The 21,573-nt window shown below is 45.6% G+C and overlaps 1 protein-coding gene across 2 annotated transcripts in view; it reads left to right on the forward strand.

The window, feature by feature from the left end:
* The window catches only part of DPP6 (dipeptidyl peptidase like 6), an 898,846-nt gene that overhangs the window by 72,698 nt on the left and 804,575 nt on the right, over positions 1-21,573 (forward strand). Inside the window, exon 1 of one of the 2 annotated variants that reach the window (XM_078059780.1) lies at positions 14,733-14,945. The exons of the other annotated variant lie outside the window; for it this stretch is intronic. Within the exon in view, the coding sequence (XP_077915906.1) occupies positions 14,895-14,945 (51 nt within the window). The 5' untranslated portion in view covers positions 14,733-14,894. Of the gene's footprint in view, positions 1-14,732; positions 14,946-21,573 lie in introns of those variants that run through there. 2 annotated transcript variants of the gene reach the window in all.

Raw genomic sequence — 21,573 nt, forward strand, 5'->3', positions numbered from 1 at the left:
ATGGGTTTATCTTAAATAATGATAGTTAAGTAAGATATTTTACCTTAAATGTTTTATTTCTACTTAAAATAAGGTTTTGTGAGTCAATCTTTTGACACAATTAGCATTTCATATTTTATTATATAGCGGTTCCCATATGCAATTGCCTTTTATTTCCAATTTTAGTTTCTAAGTTAAAATTTAAAAACCTTCTAAGAGCAAAATCCTCCTAGGCTTTTCCTTTTTTTCACTCGTAGTCTTTTTAAAGACAGTTTTAATGAGACAGTTTTTGTACAAGGAAGTCCACCCTTTTAAAATGTACAACTCAATAATTTTTAGCATGTTTACAGAATTGTGCAACCATCAGCTTAATCTTAGAGTATTTCATCACTCCAGAAAGAGTGTCTTTGTATCCATTTGCAGTCACTTCGGATCCATGATCACCACAACCCTCCCCCACCCCTTCATGTCCAGTCCAGTAACTACCTCTCTCTGTCTGTAGATTTTCCTATTCTGGACATTAATGTGAATAGAATCATACAATATGTAGTCTTTTGTGACTGGCTTCTTTCACTTAGCATAACATGTTTATAAGATTCCTCTATGCTGTAATGTGAATCAGTACTTAATTCCTTTTATGTCTGAACAATATTACACTGTATAGAGACATGCCATTTAATTTATCCATTCATTAGTTGATGGACTTTTGGGTTTTTCCCCCTTTTTGCCTATTGTAAATAATGCTGCTCTGAACATTTGTATTTTGCTCCATACAAGTCTCCATACAAGTTTTGGTGGGCATATGTTTTCACTTCTCTTGAGTATATACCCAGGTTGGAACTGCTGGGTCACATGGTGACTTTATGTCTGACATTTTGAGGAACTGCCAGATTGTTTTCCATAGCAGTGGTACCATTTTACATTTCCACCAGTAACATAAAAATGTTCCAATTTCTCCACATCCTTACCAACACTTATTATCTGACATTTTTATTATAGCAGTTTTATTGGGTATGAAATGGCAGTTTATTGTGGCTTTGAGTTAATATTTTTGTTGAAAAATGAAACAAACTTATTTTTAAGTATATATGCCTGTGGCAGTTTTAGCAGGGAAGAAATAATGTGTGTTGTTTATATGTTTCAGCCATAGATTCTCAATGGGACTTGAAACTCCCAAAACATGTAGGATTGACTTTCCTTGATTACTGAGACAGATGTCAGTTTACTAGGTTTTCATTTCTTTTTGGGCATGTATAATCTCAGGTTCAGTGAAAAGAATCCTGGCAGAAGTCAAGAGATCTGTGTGTTTCCAGCTCTATAAATGGCTGCAAAATCTTATAAGTAAATTAAAATCCCTCACTGCCTAAATACACTTTCTGTGTCCATTACTTTTAGTTCATAAGTGTTGGGCCATTTCTTTCCTATAAGAGATTCCACAGAAATTCTAAAATATATATTCTGCTCTACTGGCTCCATAAAATAGATGTTGTATAAGGGAATTTCACATTGCCTAAGGATAATAGGATTCTCATATATTTAACTGCTTTTATTTTCCAATAATTTGCTCATCTACAAAGCTTTCTTTAAAAAAATGTTTTATTGTTATGTTAATCACCATACATTACATCATTAGTTTTTGATGTAGTGTTCCATGATTCATTGTTTGTGCATAACACCCAGTGCTCCATGCAGAACGTGCCCTCTTTAATACCCATCACCAGGCTAACCCATCCTCCCACCCCCCTCCCCTCTAGAACCCTCAGTTTGTTTTTCAGAGTCCATCGTCTCTCATGGTTTGTCTCCCCCTCCGATTTCCGCCCCCTTCATTCTTCCCCTCCTGCTATCTTCTTTTTTTTTTTTTTCTTAACATATATTGCATTATTTGTTTCAGAGGTACAGATCTGTGATTCAACAGTCTTGCACAATTCACAGCGCTCACCATAGCACATACCCTCCCCAGTGTCTATCACCCAGCCACCCTTATCCCTCCCACCCCACCCCCCACTCCAGCAACCCTCAGTTTGTTTCCTGAGATTAAGAATTGCTCATATCAGTGAGGTCATATGATACATATCTTTCTCTGATTGACTTATTTTGCTCAGCATAACACCCTCCAGTTGCATCCACGTCGTTGCAAATGGCAAGATCTCATTCCTTTTGATGGCTGCATAAGATTCCATTGTATATATATATACCACCTCTTCTTTATCCATTCATCTGTCGATGGACATCTTGGCTCTTTCCACAGTTTGGCTATTGTGGACATTGCTGCTATAAACATCGGGGTGCATGTACCCCTTCGGATCCTTACATTTGTATCTTTGGGGTAAATACCCAGTAGTGCAATTGCTGGATTGTATGGTAGCTCTATTTTCAACTTTTTGAGGAACCTCCATACTGTTTTCCAGAGTGGTTGCACCAGCTTGCACTCCCACCAACAGTGTAGGAGGGTTCCCCTTTCTCCGCATCCCCGCCAACATCTGTTGTTTCCTGACTTGTTAATTTTAGCCATTCTGACGGGTGTAAGGTGGTATCTCATTGAGGTTTTGATTTGGATTTCCCTGATGCCAAGCGATGCTGAGCACTTTCTCATGTGTCTGTTGGCCATTTGGATGTCTTCTTTGGAAAAATGTCTGTTCATGTCTTCTGCCCATTTCTTGATTGGATCATTTGTTCTTTGGGTGTTGAGTTTGATAAGTTCTTTATACATTTTGGATACTAGCCCTTTATCTGATGTGTCATTTGCAAATATCTTCTCCCATTCAGTCAGTTGTCTTTTGGTTTTGTTGACTGTTTCTTTGCTGTGCAAAAGCTTTTTATCTTGATGAAGTCCCAATAGTTCATTTTTGCCCTTGCTTCCCTTGCCTTTGGCGATGTTTCTAGGAAGAAGTTGCTGCAGCTGAGGTCGAAGAGGTTGCTGCCTGTGTTCTCCTTTAGGATTTTGATGGACTCCTGTCTCACATTGAGGTCTTTCAACCATTTGGAGTCAATTTTTGTGTGTGGTGTAAGGAAATGGTCCAGTTTCATTCTTCTGCATGTGGCTGTCCAATTTTCCCAACACCATTTGTTGAAGAGACTGTCTTTTTTCCATTGGACATTCTTTCCTGCTTTGTCAAAGATTAGTTGACCGTAGAGTTGAGGGTCCATTTCTGGGCTCTCTATTCTGTTCCACTGATCTATGTGTCTGTTTTTGTGCCAGTACCATACTGTCTTGATGATGACAGCTTTGTAATAGAGCTGGAAGTCCGGAATTGTGATGCCGCCAGCTTTGCTTTTCTTTTTCAACATTCCTCTGGCTATTCGGGGTCTTTTCTGGTTCCATACAAATTTTAGGATGATTTGTTCCATTTCTTTGAAAAAAGTGGATGGTATTTTGATGGGGATTGCATTGAATGTGTAGATTGCTCTAGGTAGCATTGACATCTTCACAATATTTGTTCTTCCAATCCATGAGCATGGAACGTTTTTCCATTTCTTTGTGTCTTCCTCAATTTCTTTCATGAGTATTTTATAGTTTTCTGAGTACAGATCCTTTGCCTCTTTGGTTAGATTTATTCCTAGGTATCTTATGGTTTTGGGTGCAATTGTAAATGGGATTGATGCCTTAATTTCTCTTTCTTCTGTCTTGTTGTTGGTGTATAGGAATGCCACTGATTTCTGTGCATTGATTTTATATCCTGCCACTTGACTGAATTCCTGTATGAGTTCTAGCAGTTTTTAGGTGGAGTCTTTTGGGTTTTCCACATAAAGTATCATATCATCTGCAAAGAGTGAGAGTTTGACTTCTTCTTTGCCGATTCGGATGCCTTTTATTTCTTTTTGTTGTCTGATTGCTGTGGCTAGGACTTCTAATACTATGTTGAATAGCCGTGGTGATAGTGGACATCCCTGCCGTGTTCCTGACCTTAGGGGGAAGGCTCTCAGTTTTTCCCCATTGAGAATGATATTTGCTGTAGGTTTTTCATAGATGGCTTTTATGATATTGAGGTATGTACCCTCTATGCCTATACTCTGAAGAGTTTTGATCAAGAAAGGATGCTGTACTTTGTCAAATGGTTTTTCTGCATCTACTGAGAGGATCATATAATTCTTGTTCTTTCTTTTCTTAATGTATTGTATCACGTTGATTGATCTGCGGATGTTAAACCAACCTTGCAGCCCAGGGATAAATCCCACTTTGTTGTGGGGAATAATCCTTTTAATGTACTGTTGGATCCTATTGGCTAGTATTTTGGTGAGAATTTTTGCATCCACGTTCATCAGGGATATTGGTCTGTAATTCTCCTTTTTGATGGGGTCTTTGTCTGGTTTTGGGATCAAGGTAATGGTGGCCTCATAAAACGAGTTTGGAAGTTTTCCTTCCATTTCTATTTTTTGGAACAGTTTCAGAAGAATAGGTATTAATTCTTGTTTAAATGTTTGGTAGAATTCCCCTGGGAAGCCATCTGGCCCTGGGCTCTTGTTTGTTGGGAGATTTTTGATGACTGCTTCAATTTCCTTAGTGGTTATAGGTCTGTTCAGGTTTTCTATTTCTTCCTGGTTCAGTTTTGGTAGTTGATACATCTCTAGGAATGCATCCATTTCTTCCAGGTTATCTAATTTGCTGGCATAGAGTTGTTCATAATATGTTCTTATAATTGTTTGTATTTCTTTGGTGTTGGTTGTAATCTCTCCTCTTTCATTCATGATTTTGTTGATTTGGGTCATTTCTCTTTTCTTTTTGATAAGTCTGGCCAGGGGGTTATCAATCCTGTTAATTCAAAGAACCAGCTCCTAGTTCCGTTGATTTGTTCTACTGTTCTTTTGGTTTCTATTTCATTGATTTCTGCTCTGATCTTTATTATTTCTCTTCCCCTGCTGGGTTTAGGCTTTATTTGCTGTTCTTTCTCCAGCTCTTTTAGGTGTGGGGTTAGGTTGTGTATTTGAGACCTTTCTTGTTTCTTGAGAAAGGCTTGTATTGCTATATACTTTCCTCTTAGGACTGCCTTTGCTGCATCCCAAAGATTTTGAACAGTTGTGTTTTCATTTTCATTTGTTTCCATGAATTTTTTTAATTCTTCTTTAATTTCCTGGTCGACCCATTCATTCTTTAGTAGGATGCTCTTTAGCCTCCATGTATTTGAGTTCTTTCCAACTTTCCTCTTGTGATTGAGTTCGTTTCAAAGCATTGTGGTCTGAAAATAGGCAGGGAATGATCCCAATCTTTTGGTACCAGCTGAGACCTGATTTATGACCTAGGATGTGATTGATTCTGGAGAATGTTCCATGGGCACTAGAGAAGAATGTGTATTCCATTGCTTTGGGATGGAATGTTCTGAATATGTCTGTGAAGTCCATTTGGTCCAGTGTGTCATTTAAAGTCTTTATTTCCTTGTTGATCTTTTGCTTAGATGATCTGTCCATTTCAGTGAGGTGGGTGTTAAAGTCCCCCACTATTATTGTATTGTTGTCAATGTGTTTCTTTGCTTTTGTTATTAATGGCCTTATATAATTGGCTGCTCCCATGTTAGGGGCATAGATATTTACAATTGTTAGATCTTCTTGTTGGATAGACCCTTTAAGTATGATATAGTGTCCTTCCTCATCTCTTATTACAGTCTTTGGTTTAAAATCTAATTTGTCTGATATAAGGATTGCCACCCAGCTTTCTTTTGGTGTCCATTAGCATGGTAAATGGTTTTCCACCCCCTCACTTTCAATCTGGGGGTGTCTTTGGGTCTAAAATGAGTCTCTTGCAGACAGCATATCGATGGGTCTTGTTTTTTAATCCAATCTGATAGCCTGTGTCTTTTGATTGGGGCATTTAGCCCATTTACATTCAGGGTAACTATTGAAAGATAGGAATTTAGTGCCATTGTATTGCCTGTAAGGTGACTGTTACTGTATATTGTCTGTGTTCCTTTCTGGTCTATGTTGCCTTTAGGCTCTCTCTTTGCTTAGAGGACCCCTTTCAATATTTCTTGTAGGGCTGGTTTTGTGTTTGCAAATTCCTTTAGATTTTGTTTGTCCTGGAAGCTTTTTATCTCTCCTTCTATTTTCAATGACAGCCTAGCTGGATATAGTATTCTTGGCTGCATATTTTTCTCATTTAGTGCTCTGAATATATCCTGCCAGTCCTTTCTGGCCTGCCAGGTCTCTGTGGATAAGTCTGTTGCCAGTCTAATGTTTCTACCATTGTAGGTTACATATCTCTTCTCCCAAGCTGCTTTCAGGATTTTCTCTTTGTCTCTGAGACTCATAAGTTTTACTATTAGATGTCGGGGTGTTGACCTATTTTTATTGATTTTGAGAGGGGTTCTCTGTGCTTCCTGGATTTTGAGGCCTGTTTCCTCCCCAAATTAGGGAAGTTCTCTGCTATAATTTGCTCCAATATACCTTCTGCCCCTCTCTCTCTTTCTTTTTCTTCTGGGATCCCAATTATTCTAATGTTGTTTCGTCTTATGGTATCGCTTATCTCTCAAATTCTGCCCTCATGATCCAGTAGTTGTTTATCTCTCTTTTTCTCTGCTTCTTTATTTTCCATCATTTGGTCTTGTATATCACTGATTCTCTCTTTTGCCTCATTTATCCTAGCAGTTAGCCCCCCCATTTTTGATTGCACCTCATTAATAGCCTTTTTTATTTCGACTTGGTTAGATTTTAGTTCTTTTATTTCTCCAGAAAGGGTTTCTCTAATAACTTCCATGGCTTTTTCAAGCCCAGCTAGTATCTTTAAAGTGATGATTCTGAACTCTAGATCCGACATCGTACTGATGTCTGTATTGAGTAGGTCCCTGGCAGTCGGTACTACCTCTTGTTCTTTTTGTTGAGGTGATTTTTTCCGTCTTGTCATTTTGTCCAGAGGATAATAGGTTAATGAGAGAACAAGATGCTAACAGGGTAACAATGTTCCCAGAAAATACACTCTAAACAAATCAGAAAAGACCTGAAGTTGGGGGAAAAGAAAGGGAATGAAAGGAAAAAGAAAAAGAGAAAAGAAAGAAAAAGAAAAAGATAAAAACAAACAAAAACAGAACAAAACAAAAAAAAACAGAATATGATCAAATATGATCAGGCTCATGCATAGATCAGTGCCACACAGTAGATTTTGGGTGTATTTTGGTCTGTTAGAAGAAAGTGCCTCCCAAAATTTTAAAGAAAGAAAAACTTATACACGTACAAAAATAAGGGTTGATATGATGAAGGGATGGAATATGACTGTAAAGATGAAAATTATAAAAAATTTTATAAAAGGAATTGATAAGAAGTTGTTTGAAAAAAGAAAAGGATTTAAAGAAAAAAGAAAAAAAAAGGGAGAGAATGTGATCAGGCAGGAGAGTAGAACAAAACCATACACTAGAGATTTAGGGTATATTTTGATCTGTTAGAAGGAACTATCTCAAAATTTTAAAGAGAGAACAACTTATATATATATGCCAAAAATACAGGTAACTACTATGAAGGGATAGAATATGACTAAAAATGAAAAATAAAAATGTTTTTTAAAAAAGGGATTGATAAGATGTTGGTTGAAAAAGGGAAAAAAAATTATAAAAAAAAGTTAAAAAAGAAATTAACTTTGAAAGACTAAAGAATCATGGTAATAATCCATGAATTCTCTGTGCAGTATTCCCCTAGCGCTGGAGTTCTGTGGTTCTCACTGATCGGTAAACTTGGTCTTGGCTGGCTGTTCTCGCTGATCTTCTGGGGGAGGGGCCTGTTGCCGTGGTTCCCAAATGTCTTTGCCGGAGGCGGAATTGCCCCGCCCTTGCCGGTCCGGGCTAAGTAATCTGCTCGGGTTTGCTCTCCGGAGCTTTTGTTCCCTGCAAGCTTTCGGTGCAGCTTTGGAGGCCAAGAGTGAAAATGGCGGCCTCCCAGTCTCCGCCCCGGAGGAGCCGAGAACTCGGGGTCCCGCTCCTCAGTGCGCCCCCAGAGAAAAGCAGTCAGTCACTCCCGTCTCCCCGGTCTCCGGCCGCACTCCGCGCTCACCCGGCCGGTGACCGCGCCTTTCTATCTGGCACCCGACCCCGGGTGGAGTCTCCAAACCCAGCAGATCCCCGCGGTGCGTTCCTGTGCTGCTCCTCCCGGGGGAGGAAGGGGAGTCTCCCCGGATCTGCCGCTTGTTGGGTCCCTGCTGGAGGAGCAGTGGCCCGACTGTGCCGCGGATCACGGTTTATGGCAACCCCGAGCTGAGAGCCCGCGCCTGGGCTCCGTCTCTGCAGCTGGCTTCCCCCCTCCGATACCTGGGCGCTCTGCCGCACTCAGGCACCCCCGGTCTTTCTGTGACCCCGAGGGTCCTGAGACCACACTGTCCTGAGGGTTCCACCCCCCGCTTAGCCACCAGAGTGATGTCCCTCAGTGGAGCAGACTTCTAAAAGTTCCGATTTTGTGCTCCGCGGCTCTATCACTTGCCAGAAGCGGCCGACGGAGGCCCCCTCCCCTGCCCTCTATCCTACCCAATATCGCCTGGGATTCACTTCTCCCCATGTCCTACTTTCCAGAAAGTGGTCGCTTTTCTGTTCAGAGAGTTGTTGCTATTCTTTTCTTCGATCTCCTGTTGAGTTTGTAGGTGTTCAGAATGGTTTGATCCCTATCCAGCTGAATTCCTGGGACCAGACGAAATCCAGGTCTCCTACTCCTGCGCCATCTTGCTCCGCCCCTATACAGATATTCTTAATGTATAAAAGAGCTATCAGTAGTTTAAAACTTCTCACCCTTCCTCCATAAGGTATTTAATAGCAACAAAATACTGCACGGGTCAAGAGGTCTTAACTATAATGGAGTAAGGAGTCAGTATTAGGTGAGTGGTTGAAATGCAGGGTGAGGGGGTAACCTAGAATGTTGAGGAAGTGTGGCATGACCATGGATATTAAATGCAGGTTCTCCATCCTCTGTTTCTCCAGTCTTCAGTGGGGGTATGCAGTAGAACACAAGCATTATTGTTCAGAGACAAGTGTGAGGAAAAAAAAAGAGACTCTGAACTCTGTATTTTGCTCCATATAAATCTATGAATGACCTGACATAGTGGACCACCATGGCCTATCTTATATAAAAGGATTGGGTCAGAATTATTTTTTTCCTGAGAAGTTTGTGATTTCAGTGGATTTAAGCAAGGCCAGAGATAGAGATTAACTTAAATAATTTCCTTGACTTTTGGTCTATTTTGGTAAAGTGAAACATTGCCAGAGATAAAGGTCTTCTAATTAAATCTGGAGGGTTGTTTATGTATACACTTGGGATTTCTCGGTTATCTTTTCCATCAATGGAGCAATGTGACTAGGTTTAAAAAAAGAGATTTATTTAAAAATTGTGTGATGTCAGTTCTTCGTTGAGAGTGCAGTGGAAGAGAGACGGGTACAGATGCCCCTCATTCCTTGTTCCATTTGTTCCAGAAACATGCATTGAACACCTACTCTTTTTTTTTCTTACAAGATTTATTTGTTTTAGAGAGAGAGTGCACAGATGGCGGGGAGGGGCAGAGGGAGAGGGAGAGGGGAAGCCGACTCCCCTCTGAGTGTAGAGCCTGTTGCGTGGGGCTCAATGCGGGGCTCCATCTCATGACCCTGAGATCATGACCTGAGCCGAGATCAAGAGTCAGACGCTCAAACGACTGAGCCACCCAGGCGCCCCGTGGACAACTACTCTTTATCAGTCACAGTTTGAGAGCATGAGGGGGCAAAGAAAAGCATGACATAAGATACCCTGAATGTGGGACAGGGAGGCGGACATAGAAGTGAATATGTGTGGTAAGTTGTAGGTGCTATTCTAGCTGTAAGCCAGGTAAGTGTTCAAGTGGCCAACATAGCAATTTTAACGTTACATTATCACGGAGTTGATACTAAATGTAGTTTTCATGTCTTGGTAACGTGCCAATGCGCAGTTGTGAAGGAACAGGCGGGAAATGTGTCAGGTGCGAGGTGAGGTGACATTGGACTTGCCAGTTTTCTATGGATGATCCACACATGACACTTCTCTCATCCAAACGACTTGCCACAATGTTCACATCCTTACTGTTCCGGCCCAAAGTGTGTGCAGGGGTTCTGCATTGCCTTGCCACTTTGTAGGGCACATTAGAGGAGGTTCATCGTGGATCTGGCAGTTATTCTCCACCTGAGTGCCTGGACCCCGGTGCTGCCTCTCCCGTAAGCAGCGGCTCACATGGCTTTCACGGCTAGTCTCAAAGTGTCTTTCCACCACCACCCCCATCATCCACCCTTGCTTCCATGTGTTAGTCTTCTCAACTACTCATGCGCTTCCTTTGCCGGCTCTCCCTTCCTTGGCTCCAGGTCCGTCCTGTCTACCTTTATATGGCTCCTTTGAGATGTATTTCAGCCGTCCCCTCTGGTATTAGTTTTCTCTGGTATTTGCCGAAACATCCCGCAAGCCCTGTGTGTTATATTCTTGCATCATATTTGTATTCTTACTATTGTTTTTGTCAATATTGTTAATTTTGGTGTCTCTGGCCAGATACTGTGAAGGTTTTGAGGACGAGGACTATTTCCTGTAATAAAATCACTGTGCTTGGTATACCCTTAGAGTTGCTACATATCTTCAGTTAATGTGCTTAATTCCTAAATGCTTTCTCGAATCCCCTGTTACACCTATATATTTTGTAAAATTAATACAACTCTCATTTTTTTCCAGAATATACCTTCCTGAAAATTTAAGGGTAAATCAATTTACATAGAACGAATGATATTTTTGATGCAGTAAGAAAGCTCATATTTTTTTATTTTTAAAAATTTTTTTTTAAAGATTTTATTTATTTATTTGACAGAGAGAGAAACAGTGAGAGAGGGAACACAAGCAGGGGCAGTGGGAGAGGGAGAAGCAGGCTTCCCACTGAGCAGGGAGCCCAATGTGGGGCTCAATCCCAGGACCCTGGAATCATGACCTGAGCTGAAGGCAGACGCTTAATGACTGAACCACCCAGGCACCCCAAGAAAGCTCAGATTTTAATGAACATCAGCAATGACTTAATCTTTGAGTAAAAGACTAGTTTGTGATTACAGTAATCACTCTCTTTTCCCATGTACTGTGCTGGTTAATTTTATAAGTCAAATTGACTGGGCCACAAGGTGCCCAGTTATTTGGTCAAACATGATTCTGGGTATTTCTGGATAAGATTATCAATGGAATCAGTAGACTGAGTAAAGCAGATTGTTTTCCTTGATGTGGGTGGGCCTCGCCCAATCAGCTGAAGACCTGAATAGAACAAAAAAGCCTATTAAGTGGGCAGTCCTTTTTCCTGACTGCTTTGAGCTGGGATATCAGTTTTTTCCTGTCTTTGGACTCAAATGGAAACATCAGCTCTTCTTGAGTCTTGAGTCTGTTGACCTGTGGACTGGAACTTAAACCATTAATTCTCCTGGACCTCCAGCTTGCTGACTGCAGATCTTGGGAAGGGTCAATTCATGTGAGCCAGTTCCTTAATATAAATTTACATATATACATGTACACATCCTATTGGTTCTGTTTCTCTGGAGAGCCCAGACTAATAAAGCCACCACTTTCAGACACTGGGGATTTCACATGTTGGGATTTCTGACGGTAGAATTCACCTGGGTAAAGTCAAACCTCTTGTAAGAAGTAACAAGAAAAGAACACTGATCAAATGACATGGCGAATCTATTCTTCTGTTGTAAATCTTACCTGATGTCAATTGTGAAACTGAGTATTTTGCCAAAGTCTCAACTTAAAGCTACTTTAATCAAAGCAGTTGCTAATGCAAAGAATACATAGATTAAGAACGAAGCAGAAAGATGGACAAACCCAGTGGCTGCACTAAGCAAGTTTGGAGAGAGCCTGCCAGAGTTAAATAGATATCCACGAATCAACAGTAAGCAAAGGTGAATGGGATGTGGGCACTACGAAACACGGCAGGTCTATGTACTGTAACCTAACAGAAGTATGATGACGAAAATGGGATAAACATGCTCTTCTTGTAGACTGGAAAGGAAACAGGAGATAAACTGAAGCCACGAGCCGATGTTGGGAGAGGTTCTGATGGCAAGGCCATCTTCAAATACGCCTTCATCTAATTTTCTCATAAAATTATTATCTGAAACTAGTAGGACAATGGAGAATCTTCCTATTTTAAGCATTTTCCCCTGATACTCTTGCCTTCTTTCCTTCTTTGGGATCCTTCTTTATCTGTCCAGCTTTCCACAAGTCAACGGCTAAAGGCAGATGAGTTGCGAAGAGTGAATAGTCACTACCGGTTACTCAGAGTGGCTTTGCTCTTTAATTCTGAACAGCGTTCCCCCTTTATGCCTGTCATCTCTGTGGGCCTCTCTGCCGAGGCCCCGCACGGGTAGGACCCAGGTGCCCCACACAAGTGGTTTTGGCTGACAGTTTGGTGAGTTCAGGGAAGACGTTCAGTCTAACAAATTTATTATTGACTTAAAGTTTAATCCATGTTATTTCACTTCCCATTTCCAGAGATAATTTAAAGGAAGTTATAACAATGGCAGGTTAAAAATATTTTTGTCCTATTCTCTTGATTTTCTCTCCCTCCTCCATCATGTGGTGAGGGGATAGGGAAAGGCAGGTTGCACGGGACAGTTCCAACCGGCCCGTTCTTGTTGGGAAAGAGGAAAGAAGGTTCCAAATGAATGAATGCCGCCTCACATGAAGAGAAAGACCAACTTAATGTTGCTTCAAACCAGTTTGGGTTGGTGGTATTTTTTGTCCACAGTGGGCTGGGTTTAGTGTAAAGTTCAGTAGTACAAAGAAGGTCTGCGTGGGTGTTCATTTCTGGAGAAAAGTTGTCATTAAGAATCCTAACACAGAAGGTGAGCACTTCTTAAACCTAAAGGCAGGAATGTTCTTCTGCCCTCTACTTTCCTGGCAAATACCAGTCCACATTCTTTAAAAGCTACCTGCAAGCATTCAACTTTGGTTCACCTATTTCTTTCACCTAATTCTTAAGCCAAATCATTAGTAACAGGTAGTTTTCACGTGTAAACCAACGCTTGTGTGTGCTTATTTATACATTATATATGTCTAATAAGTGCATGCTTGAAGGCATTGTGGGTAATTTACATACAATTACTGTTGGAATTGCTCAGAATTTTCTGCTTCACTGTGGGTTCAAAACTGGCATCTTACTCTTTCTTATATGCGATTTTTTTGTGAATGCAAAAAAACAAAAAAACAAAAAAAAAAAAAGGAAAAGCTTCTCAGACCCCTCCCAGCCTCTCACGGTTGCCACGGCCCCCCAGCCGAGGGCGCGCGGGCGCTCACGCGCGGACACACACACACACACACACACACGCACACACGTGAGTTCAAGCCTGATGCTCCCATATCCCTTGAGGCAAATCCGGTTTTGGAGCGCCCTGGTTCCTCGTAGAGGAATGCCGAGGCATGGGGAGACATCCTGTGTCTGCTCTTGGCAGCGGCCTGGCTTGGTCAGCACTTGAATTTGACCACCCTCTGCGTGCGCGCTCTCGGGAGCGCGCGTCCGTGTGTGGTCCAGGGGGCGAACCCGAGGAGGTGACTTGATTAATCCGAGAAGCGCCCAGGGGTGGGGATCGCGGAACCCAGGGCGCGGTCCCCGGGCAACCTGCCGCTTGGGGTGGAGGAGTGGGAGCTGGGTTTGGGCCCGGGCGAACGCCCCAGTGGCTCCCGGGCCAGGCAGACCCGTTGGCGCCAGGCTGGGCTGTAGGAAGCCGATGGGATCAGACGCCAAGACGCAAAGACGCCCGAGGGGCCGCGGCTGGGCGGAGGCCCGCAGGGAAGCGGATCCCGGGAGGCCAGGTGTGCAGCCGGAGGGCTTCCGTGCCAGCCGGCGCGGGGAGCTGCCTTTGCCCAGCAAGGCGTCCGGTGCCAGGGAGCTGCCGCGGCGGCAGATTCGGATGCAGACCCGGGGCGCAACCATGGCGACGCAACGTGTCCCCCCTAGTAACTCGCAACAGCATTATTTATAAGCTGCCAGCCATGGCCTGCCCTCCGCTTCCCCCTCTGCTTCGCCACACTGGCGGCCGACGGGCACGGCGCGCCTGGCTCTGCGCTGCCGCTGCCTCCCTCCCGCGGGCGCAGCCGGAGGTGGTCGCAGCCGGTCGCCGCTCACGCCGGGCAGAAGGCGGCAGCTTACCCGCGGAAATCACCTTAGTGCCTGTTTGTAGAACCGAGCGTGCCGGCGACGCGCGCGCACACACGGCCCCGCGGGGAGGGGGCGTCTCCCCAGGAGGAATGTTGGTGGAGGGGCTCCCGGCTCTACCCAAACAGTGTGGGTTCGCGTCACCTTGCTGCCGCCCGAGGCTTCCGGGTCCAGCCCAGTCCTGGCAGAGCACCCGGTACGAACGCGCGCGCGCGCGCGCACACACACACACACGCACACACACATACACACACGCTCACACGCGCCCGCCCGCCCTGGCGTCGCCGCCGCCCCGCAGGGGCCCCCGCCCTTAGGGACAAGTGCGGCCACCGGCGCGCCCCGCGCTGCCTGCGGGAGGAGCCCCGGGTCGGCCGCACCGCCGGTGTCCCCGCGTGCGCCCCTCGGGTCCGCGCCGCTGTGCCTGGCGGAGCGCTGACGGCGACCGCCGGACACGCACGCTGTCGGAGCCAACCCTCCCGCCCGCTCCCGCTCCCGCTCCGCTCGCAGCCGGCCCTCCTCCCGGGCCCTGGCCCTGGCCCCCGGCCCCCGGCCCCGGGCTTTTGTTGAAAGCGCGGCAACCCTCACGCCCTCCCCTCCGGCTTTTTCTGCCTCTCAAGCGGTGGCCAAAAAGAGTTGTTCGCTATTGTGATCCGCCTGGGAGAGGCGAGCGGCGAGCGGCGGGCAGGGGTGGGGACACCGAAGACCTGGAAGGATCGGGGTTCTTCCCAGCCAACTCCACCCAGCGATCGCCAGCGCAGTCTCTCATCACCGCCGGGACAATGGATTAAGTTACTCTTCCCGGGGCCAGAAGTCGCTGCAGACTTAGGGAGAGATGAAGGAAAAGGCGATGATTAAGACTGCTAAAATGCAGGGCAACGTGATGGTGAGTCTGGGGGGCGAGGCGCGGGGTCGGGAGCGCCCGCGGGGAGGAGCGGTGGTGGTGGTGGGGGTCCTGTCCCCCCGAGTCCCGAGCCGCCGGGCTGATCGCGACCCGTGGCCGCGCGCGGCGGCGCCTCCCCCACTTCCCACCGGAGCCCACCGGCGGCCGCCAGGGTACCGAGGGGCAGGCGCCTGTTTGCATATCGCAACTTTGCGGTGTCGCCGTCCCTCTCCTTCGGGCGTGGGGCTTGGGGCCGGGGTGGGTGTGCGAGGCGAGGAAGGGGCGGCGGCCGCGCGGCGGTCCGAGTTCCAGGCGGACCCCCGGGGGCGGTCCTGGGGGGAGGTGGACAGAGGAGGTCGCGGCGGCCAGGGGAGGGCCCAGGGCCCTGACGCTCGCGCGGCCTCGGGGCTGCTAGTCCCCGGAGCCCGAGACCTGTTGGGGTTAGCGAGCCTCTGGCACACTCGGGGCGGCGCCGCTCGCTCTGCTCTGGCTGCTGCCTCCGCGGCCGCCTCTCCGGCGGGCCCTGCTCCCCCAAGGGCTGGCTGCCAGCGAGCCAGCGAGCGTGATAACGGCCAGGCGTCCCCAAGAATTACCCTGCGCCCCGAAACCCCCTCTGGGCGGTGGGAGGCTCAGGGATGCAGGGCCAGGGGCTGTCTTAGCACGCACAACTTTGCTAACTCAGGGACCCCGGCGTTCCGCCTCCCAGCGAGCCACCCCCTCGCCTGCGCCCTGCGACCCGCCTGCGGCGCTCTGGCTGCCCGGTCCCCCGCGCCCCGGGCATGGGGCCGAGGGGGTCAGGGTGCTGGAACCTCCTGGCGAGGACGAGGAGGTTGCCATCTTGTTCTGTGGAAATTGTGTGTGTGCCTGTGCGTATTTATTTGGGTGATGTTTTAACCCTTTCGCTGTTGGTGTAGGATGATTAGGAGGAGGGTCTCTATTTTTATATTACTCCCGGGTAGTTTTTTGTGAGAGAGGGACCACGAGATGGGGAATGGCATGTTACTTTTGAGGGTACAGCAGGAAAAGCAGGAATTCTTCCGGGCGTGGGGTCTAGAGTTGTTTGTGAGGTGGGTTGGGTCCAGGTCATGGGAGGAGGGGTCCAGTGGCGGGAGGTGTGTTTGGGATAATCCAGTCGGTGATCCATTTTGAGGTCTTGCTTTAAACAAAAAGAGACAAGAAATGAAAAATTTATTCGAATTGAACAAATATCCAGCTGGCTTAACCACACCCACAGCAAGACACCTGTTGCCTGGCTGAGGAAGATCAGACTGCTCCGAACTTGAACTTGACTTCTGGCCCGAGGTGTGTACCACTCCATTCAGGATAGCTCTGGGAGCTCAGTAACTGCATCGAGGGGATTATTTTGCAGGACCCCCTCCCCCCATCCCCCAAAGATAAGCTCCTCATTCAAGGAACTTCATCTGTTTGTGGGTTCTGCGGTTGACTGACCTAATTGCTTGTTTGTGGAAATACATCTGTTTCCCTCATTTTCCCACTCTCTTTTTAGTCATTGTGCTGTTCAGCATAATTTTTTGTAAAACAGGGCAGAAACGTGTATGGAGTAATGTTTTCCAATTAAATTCCCACCTGCACCCATAATTCCCCTTTTATATTATGCCATAATGTGCTAGTAAAACCTACACATTTAGGACTGAGGCAGAAGAAAGAATTTGGATTAATTTTATTGGTAATATAATGACACATTATTGATTCATTACCTAAATCTGTTGTCAAACAGGTGTTTCTTCTCATGACTTAGCTGGTAAGTTGGGACGTGGTAACATCTTTATATTACATCTAAAAACTTGTGAAGTGCTCCCTCCCACTACGCCCTCTCTGGGTTTACTTCAGAAAATGAAGGATGGAAGGAATTTTTCACTCGTAGTCTGAATAAAGATGTTCCACGTGCTCACCCTGGAGCCTCCTCAGTGTCTACTGTTTGTAAGTAGAATTAGAACAAGTTGCACTGAGCCTAGCGAATTCTGCAGGAACCTGTCATAGTTTTAGGCTCATCATTGGCCTCAGAGAAAATGAGGTCCAGACTTCGTCAAGGTTTCGGTGTTCTGTCAATTCTTGCATTGGTCATTCTTACTCTGCGGTGGGGCTTGTTCCCTTTTTTTGAAATTTCATGCTCCGACTAAATCCACACAGCTTTAATTGAGTGCTCGTTTTTCACTTAAATTGTTGTTTGGGGGCTTCGTGATCCTTAGTTCCTCATCAGTCGTCTTTGGAAGGCTCGCTCAGCACAGCCTGTCTTGGATTGGGCGACGGGCAAAATCTTTTCCCCGGCAACTTGATTGACATTCAGGTGCTATTTTACGTCCCGGATGAGGACAGAGTGATTCATGCTCCGTGCTGGCAGCTGAGTTGCTATGCATCTGACTGTGATGGAGAGAGCGTTCTAGGGTATGCGGGGTCAGCGCCTGGACGTGCACACGGACGCCCAGACACAAGCTGCAGCTCCGTTCCCAGCTCCCCGGGTGCTCTGGATGCACACGTGAGGTTCAGGGTTTGAAAGGGAGACACTTGGTATCGCCAACATGGTCGGAGACGAGCCACATCCAGCCACAGCCCGGCAGCGGGGCACGTCAAGGGGTGTTGGCTCCAGCCTCTGGTCATTCCCATGACCGTGGTGTGGCCAGTGGCGACCTGGGACTTGTCTAAAATCTTCCTGAAGGCTTCATTCCTCGCACATTGTTTTAGAAGTTGATTCCTGCGGACAGGTGATCGAGAGAAGGCATGCTTATCGGCATACTACATAATCCCATTTGGGCTTCATACATGAGTAAAAGGAGTAACAAAGGTGGAATGAGTTCGTAACTTCTGTTTTGATTTTTGAGAAGAGTCTGTTTCATAAATTTTATTTCTAACATTGCAGAAAAAGAAAAAAATCCCAGACTAAGCATGGCACTTTCTATCTGCAATTTAATACTCTGAGAAAGAGATTGAGATTTTCCCATTCTCCCAGAACAAAACTTAGGTTTAAAAATAACTGTATTTTCACAAAATCTACATTTGAAAATCTGTGGGGAAGGGTGATTTGCGTGTTTTTTCAGCATTTCAGATTTTTACTTAATCACTGTTTAAATCAAACCAGTTCTTTTGGAGAAGCATATCCTCTTGCGATAGGTTCTAAGATCAATAGAAAATTTTATTATCAGAAGGATATTACTTCACGCTAAATCCCTCTACTTCATCCACATGAGCTCTCCCCAGACACTGAGTTGCTCAGCAGGGACTGAGTAAAGGTTGGTTAAAAATAAAAGCCTTGGGGACTGCCCTGTGCCCTGTGGGACAGTCTCCCCTGTCCTTGGTATGTTGGTGGCTCTTTAAGTAGATGGTGGGTTAGGCGGGTCCTTGGTGACCAGACTTGTGTCAGAGGAGGTTCAGAAACTGGATGCAGAGGATCAGGGGTCTGCAAACCACAGGGACACTTGAGAATCTCACAGTTGGTTGGTTTTGGTTTTAAATGCAAGTTGCAGCCTAGGAATTAACTCCCTGTATAGGGAAAGTGGGTGTTTTTCCTGTGGCCTCTGGAACTGAATTTAGGGCTTTGGTCACTAATTGGAGAGATCTGTGGAATTATGAGCCAAGTATCTTTTCCGATCTTGCCTTCCCCTTCCTATGTTGAATAAAACCCTGGATCAGAACCATCTAAAGTAAGAGCTTTCTTTCAGGCCATTTGAGTAGTTCACTGATTGATTAGATTAAACAGAATGACTTTCCAACATTGGTGCCCTACTTGTGATAAGCCCAGGTGAGCGGAGGAAACTCTTTGAGGTTTTTAGATAAATTGCAGGGATTCGTGTGGAACACAACCCCCATTGCTGAGTGCTTGTTGGGAACAGCGATGCACGTTTGTGAGATGATTTTCCAGGGTACAGCCTTGAGTGACGCACAGGTTGCCCTCCGTCTGAGGGCGATTGGAAACACCACACCTGCTTCCTTCTATAGACTGGCACCCTGGTGACATAAAGGCTGTGGTGTTGGTTCTAATTGTGAGCATTGTAGTGTGTGTTTTGGGGGGAATTTGCCTTCCTGAAATGGGTTCTGAAAATTCCTGCCAAGGTCACAAGTTTTTGAGAATTTGCCCCTGTATCCCAGTGTGGTGGCACATCTGCTGACATTTCTCTACTTCCTGTTCGTTTGGCATCCCTTCATAAAATTGTCAGCCCTGTAACTGCACTCCTCTCGAAATCTTGATGAATCCCCTGTGCAGGCAGAAGGAGCAGAGCGAGAGTCCATTTCACGCGCCCCTCTTGGAGGATTTACAGGATTGGGAAGACCTCACACATGTTAACGGCCAATCAAAGATACCCAGAGTTGATGAAGTTTCTAAACCCAGAGAGGGGTGGTCAGCTCAGGGTGTCTTAGGAAATACCTTGAGTAAAACTTGGGTGCACAGGGCTGGCCTCCTCTCCCCTTGCAGGTCCTTGCCTTACGGCGCCCTGGGACTTGGTGTGGGGACGTGCAGTTATGCTAAGGAGGCCTTTCCTCTACCTCAGTAATTTCTCTTTCCTGTGCCCTGTCCTCATGCTAATGACATGACTCAAAACTTGTTCATCTTTTGCACTTTGAACTCCCTGTGTTGCTATTGCCAAGAGGTGGTGCATTTCCAAGTGTTAGCATCTCTTGCTCGTCTGTGGTCACTTGCTGGGCACCGTGAGACCCGAGAGGATGCTTGTACTAAATGCACAGACAGGTGCTCATTTCTATACCTGGCACAGACTGCTTTTGTGAGAAAGGTCTCTGATTTTCGTCGTACTTTTTTTTTCTTTTGTTTTAAGAACTCCTGCAAGTTCTAGTGCATCAGATAACACGAGAGAGAATTCCATGCATGCAGTATGTTCCACGTACAGCTACAATAAAATGGAAGTGTATGTTCACTTTAGGGGTTACCATATATGGTTTTTACAACACCACCAACCAATTCTCTCACACCCCCTGGATGTCCTGTCATCCAGCTCCGTTCCAAGGCTGCTAGCTGGAGGGAGCGTCACCTCCCACAGGTTGAGGACTCAGTCCCAGAAGACGGCCCCCATTTCAGACACCAGTCTTAATTAGTTCAGGTACTTCAGGTACTTCTGTGTTTCTGACAGATTGGGTAGAAATCAGAGGTTCCCAGGACCCTCTCCTCAGGGTCCATTAATTTGGTAGGGTGGTTCATGGAATTCAGGACACCAGCTTATTTACTAGATCACTGGTTTATTACAGAGGGTGTGAAAGGCAATGAATCACTAGCCAGGTGAAGAGATACAGAGGCTGAGGTTTGGAAGGGTCTCAAACACAGGAGCTTCTGTCCCCCCATGGGGTATGGGGTGCCACCACCTTGGCTGCATTCTGGTTCCCCATCCCGGAAGTTCTCTAAACCCTGGCCTTTGGGTTTTTAGGAAGGCCCCGTTACATAGGGATGACTCATTAAGTCATTGGTCATTGGCGATGGATTCCATCTCTAGCTCCTCTCCCCTGCCCAGAGGTTGGGGTGGGACTGAAAGTTCCAACCCTCTTATCACAAGGCTGGCTTCCCTGGCAACCAGCCCTATCCTTACAGGACTTCCTAAAGACCAAAGCTCCTGTGTGGGACCCTGCCAGGCTTTGCCCTCTGTATCTCTTCGCCTGGCTGGACATTGGTATCCTTTAGCATCCTTTGCGGTAAACTGGGAACAGAAGCTCAATTGTAGTTGAAAGGGGATGGTTATGAATAACAAGACACCTGTTTCCCCTTGGTGGCTCTAAGGAGATTTCAGGACCTAAGGACAAAAGATCAAATATTATGACAAAAGGTGCTCCCCATTGCTCTTATTACACAGGAAATTCCAAGGGTTTTGGGAACTGTGAACCCTGGATGCAGACCAACTGCAACTGACCCTTGAACAACTTGACTTTGAGCTGCACGGGTCCACTTATACATGGATTTTTTCTGATAAATAAAGCAGAATGTTGTAAATGTATTTTCTCTTCCTTATGATTTTCTTAATAACATATTCTTTAGCTTACTTCATTGTAAGCATACAGTAAATAATACATATAACATGCAAAACACGTGTTAATTAATCATGTTATCGGTGAGGCTCCTGGTCAAAAGTAGGCTCTTAGTAGTTAAGTTTTTGGGGAACCAAAGGTCATATGTAGATTGTTGACAGTGCAGGGGGCCGAAGCCCCTAAACCCTATGTTGTTCAAGGGTTAACTGCATATATTTGTTATAAATCACAACATCATAGTTAAATAACTACTCAATATCCTCTTTGCGGGGAGGGAAATAAATTTACTCCAGACCTGTTTTTTTCTTTTCCTTTCATTACTTTAAATTCAGTGATGAGGAAAATTTTGTGACATCTTTTGGTTATAGAAGCCAATTTTCTTTGATTAATAGGACTACATTTTAGAACTCAGAAGAGAGCATGTCCCAGACTTTGTAGGACACGTACATCCTGAGCTGAGAGTACAGAGGTGGACAAAACCGGTCAGAATTCCCTTTACTTTGTGGCTTCCCCTAAGGATGGGAAAGGGGGTCCATTCAAGAGGTGGAAGGTCTGAAAATCCATCTGGGTCCATAGCTCTTAGCATTGGTTGGATGCTACAATCCTTGGGGAGGTTTCGACAAATCCAAGGGCATCAGGCAGTCCCTTG

The sequence above is a fragment of the Halichoerus grypus genome, chromosome 12, assembly GCF_964656455.1.
Source record: "Halichoerus grypus chromosome 12, mHalGry1.hap1.1, whole genome shotgun sequence".
Lineage (NCBI taxonomy): Eukaryota > Metazoa > Chordata > Mammalia > Carnivora > Phocidae > Halichoerus > Halichoerus grypus.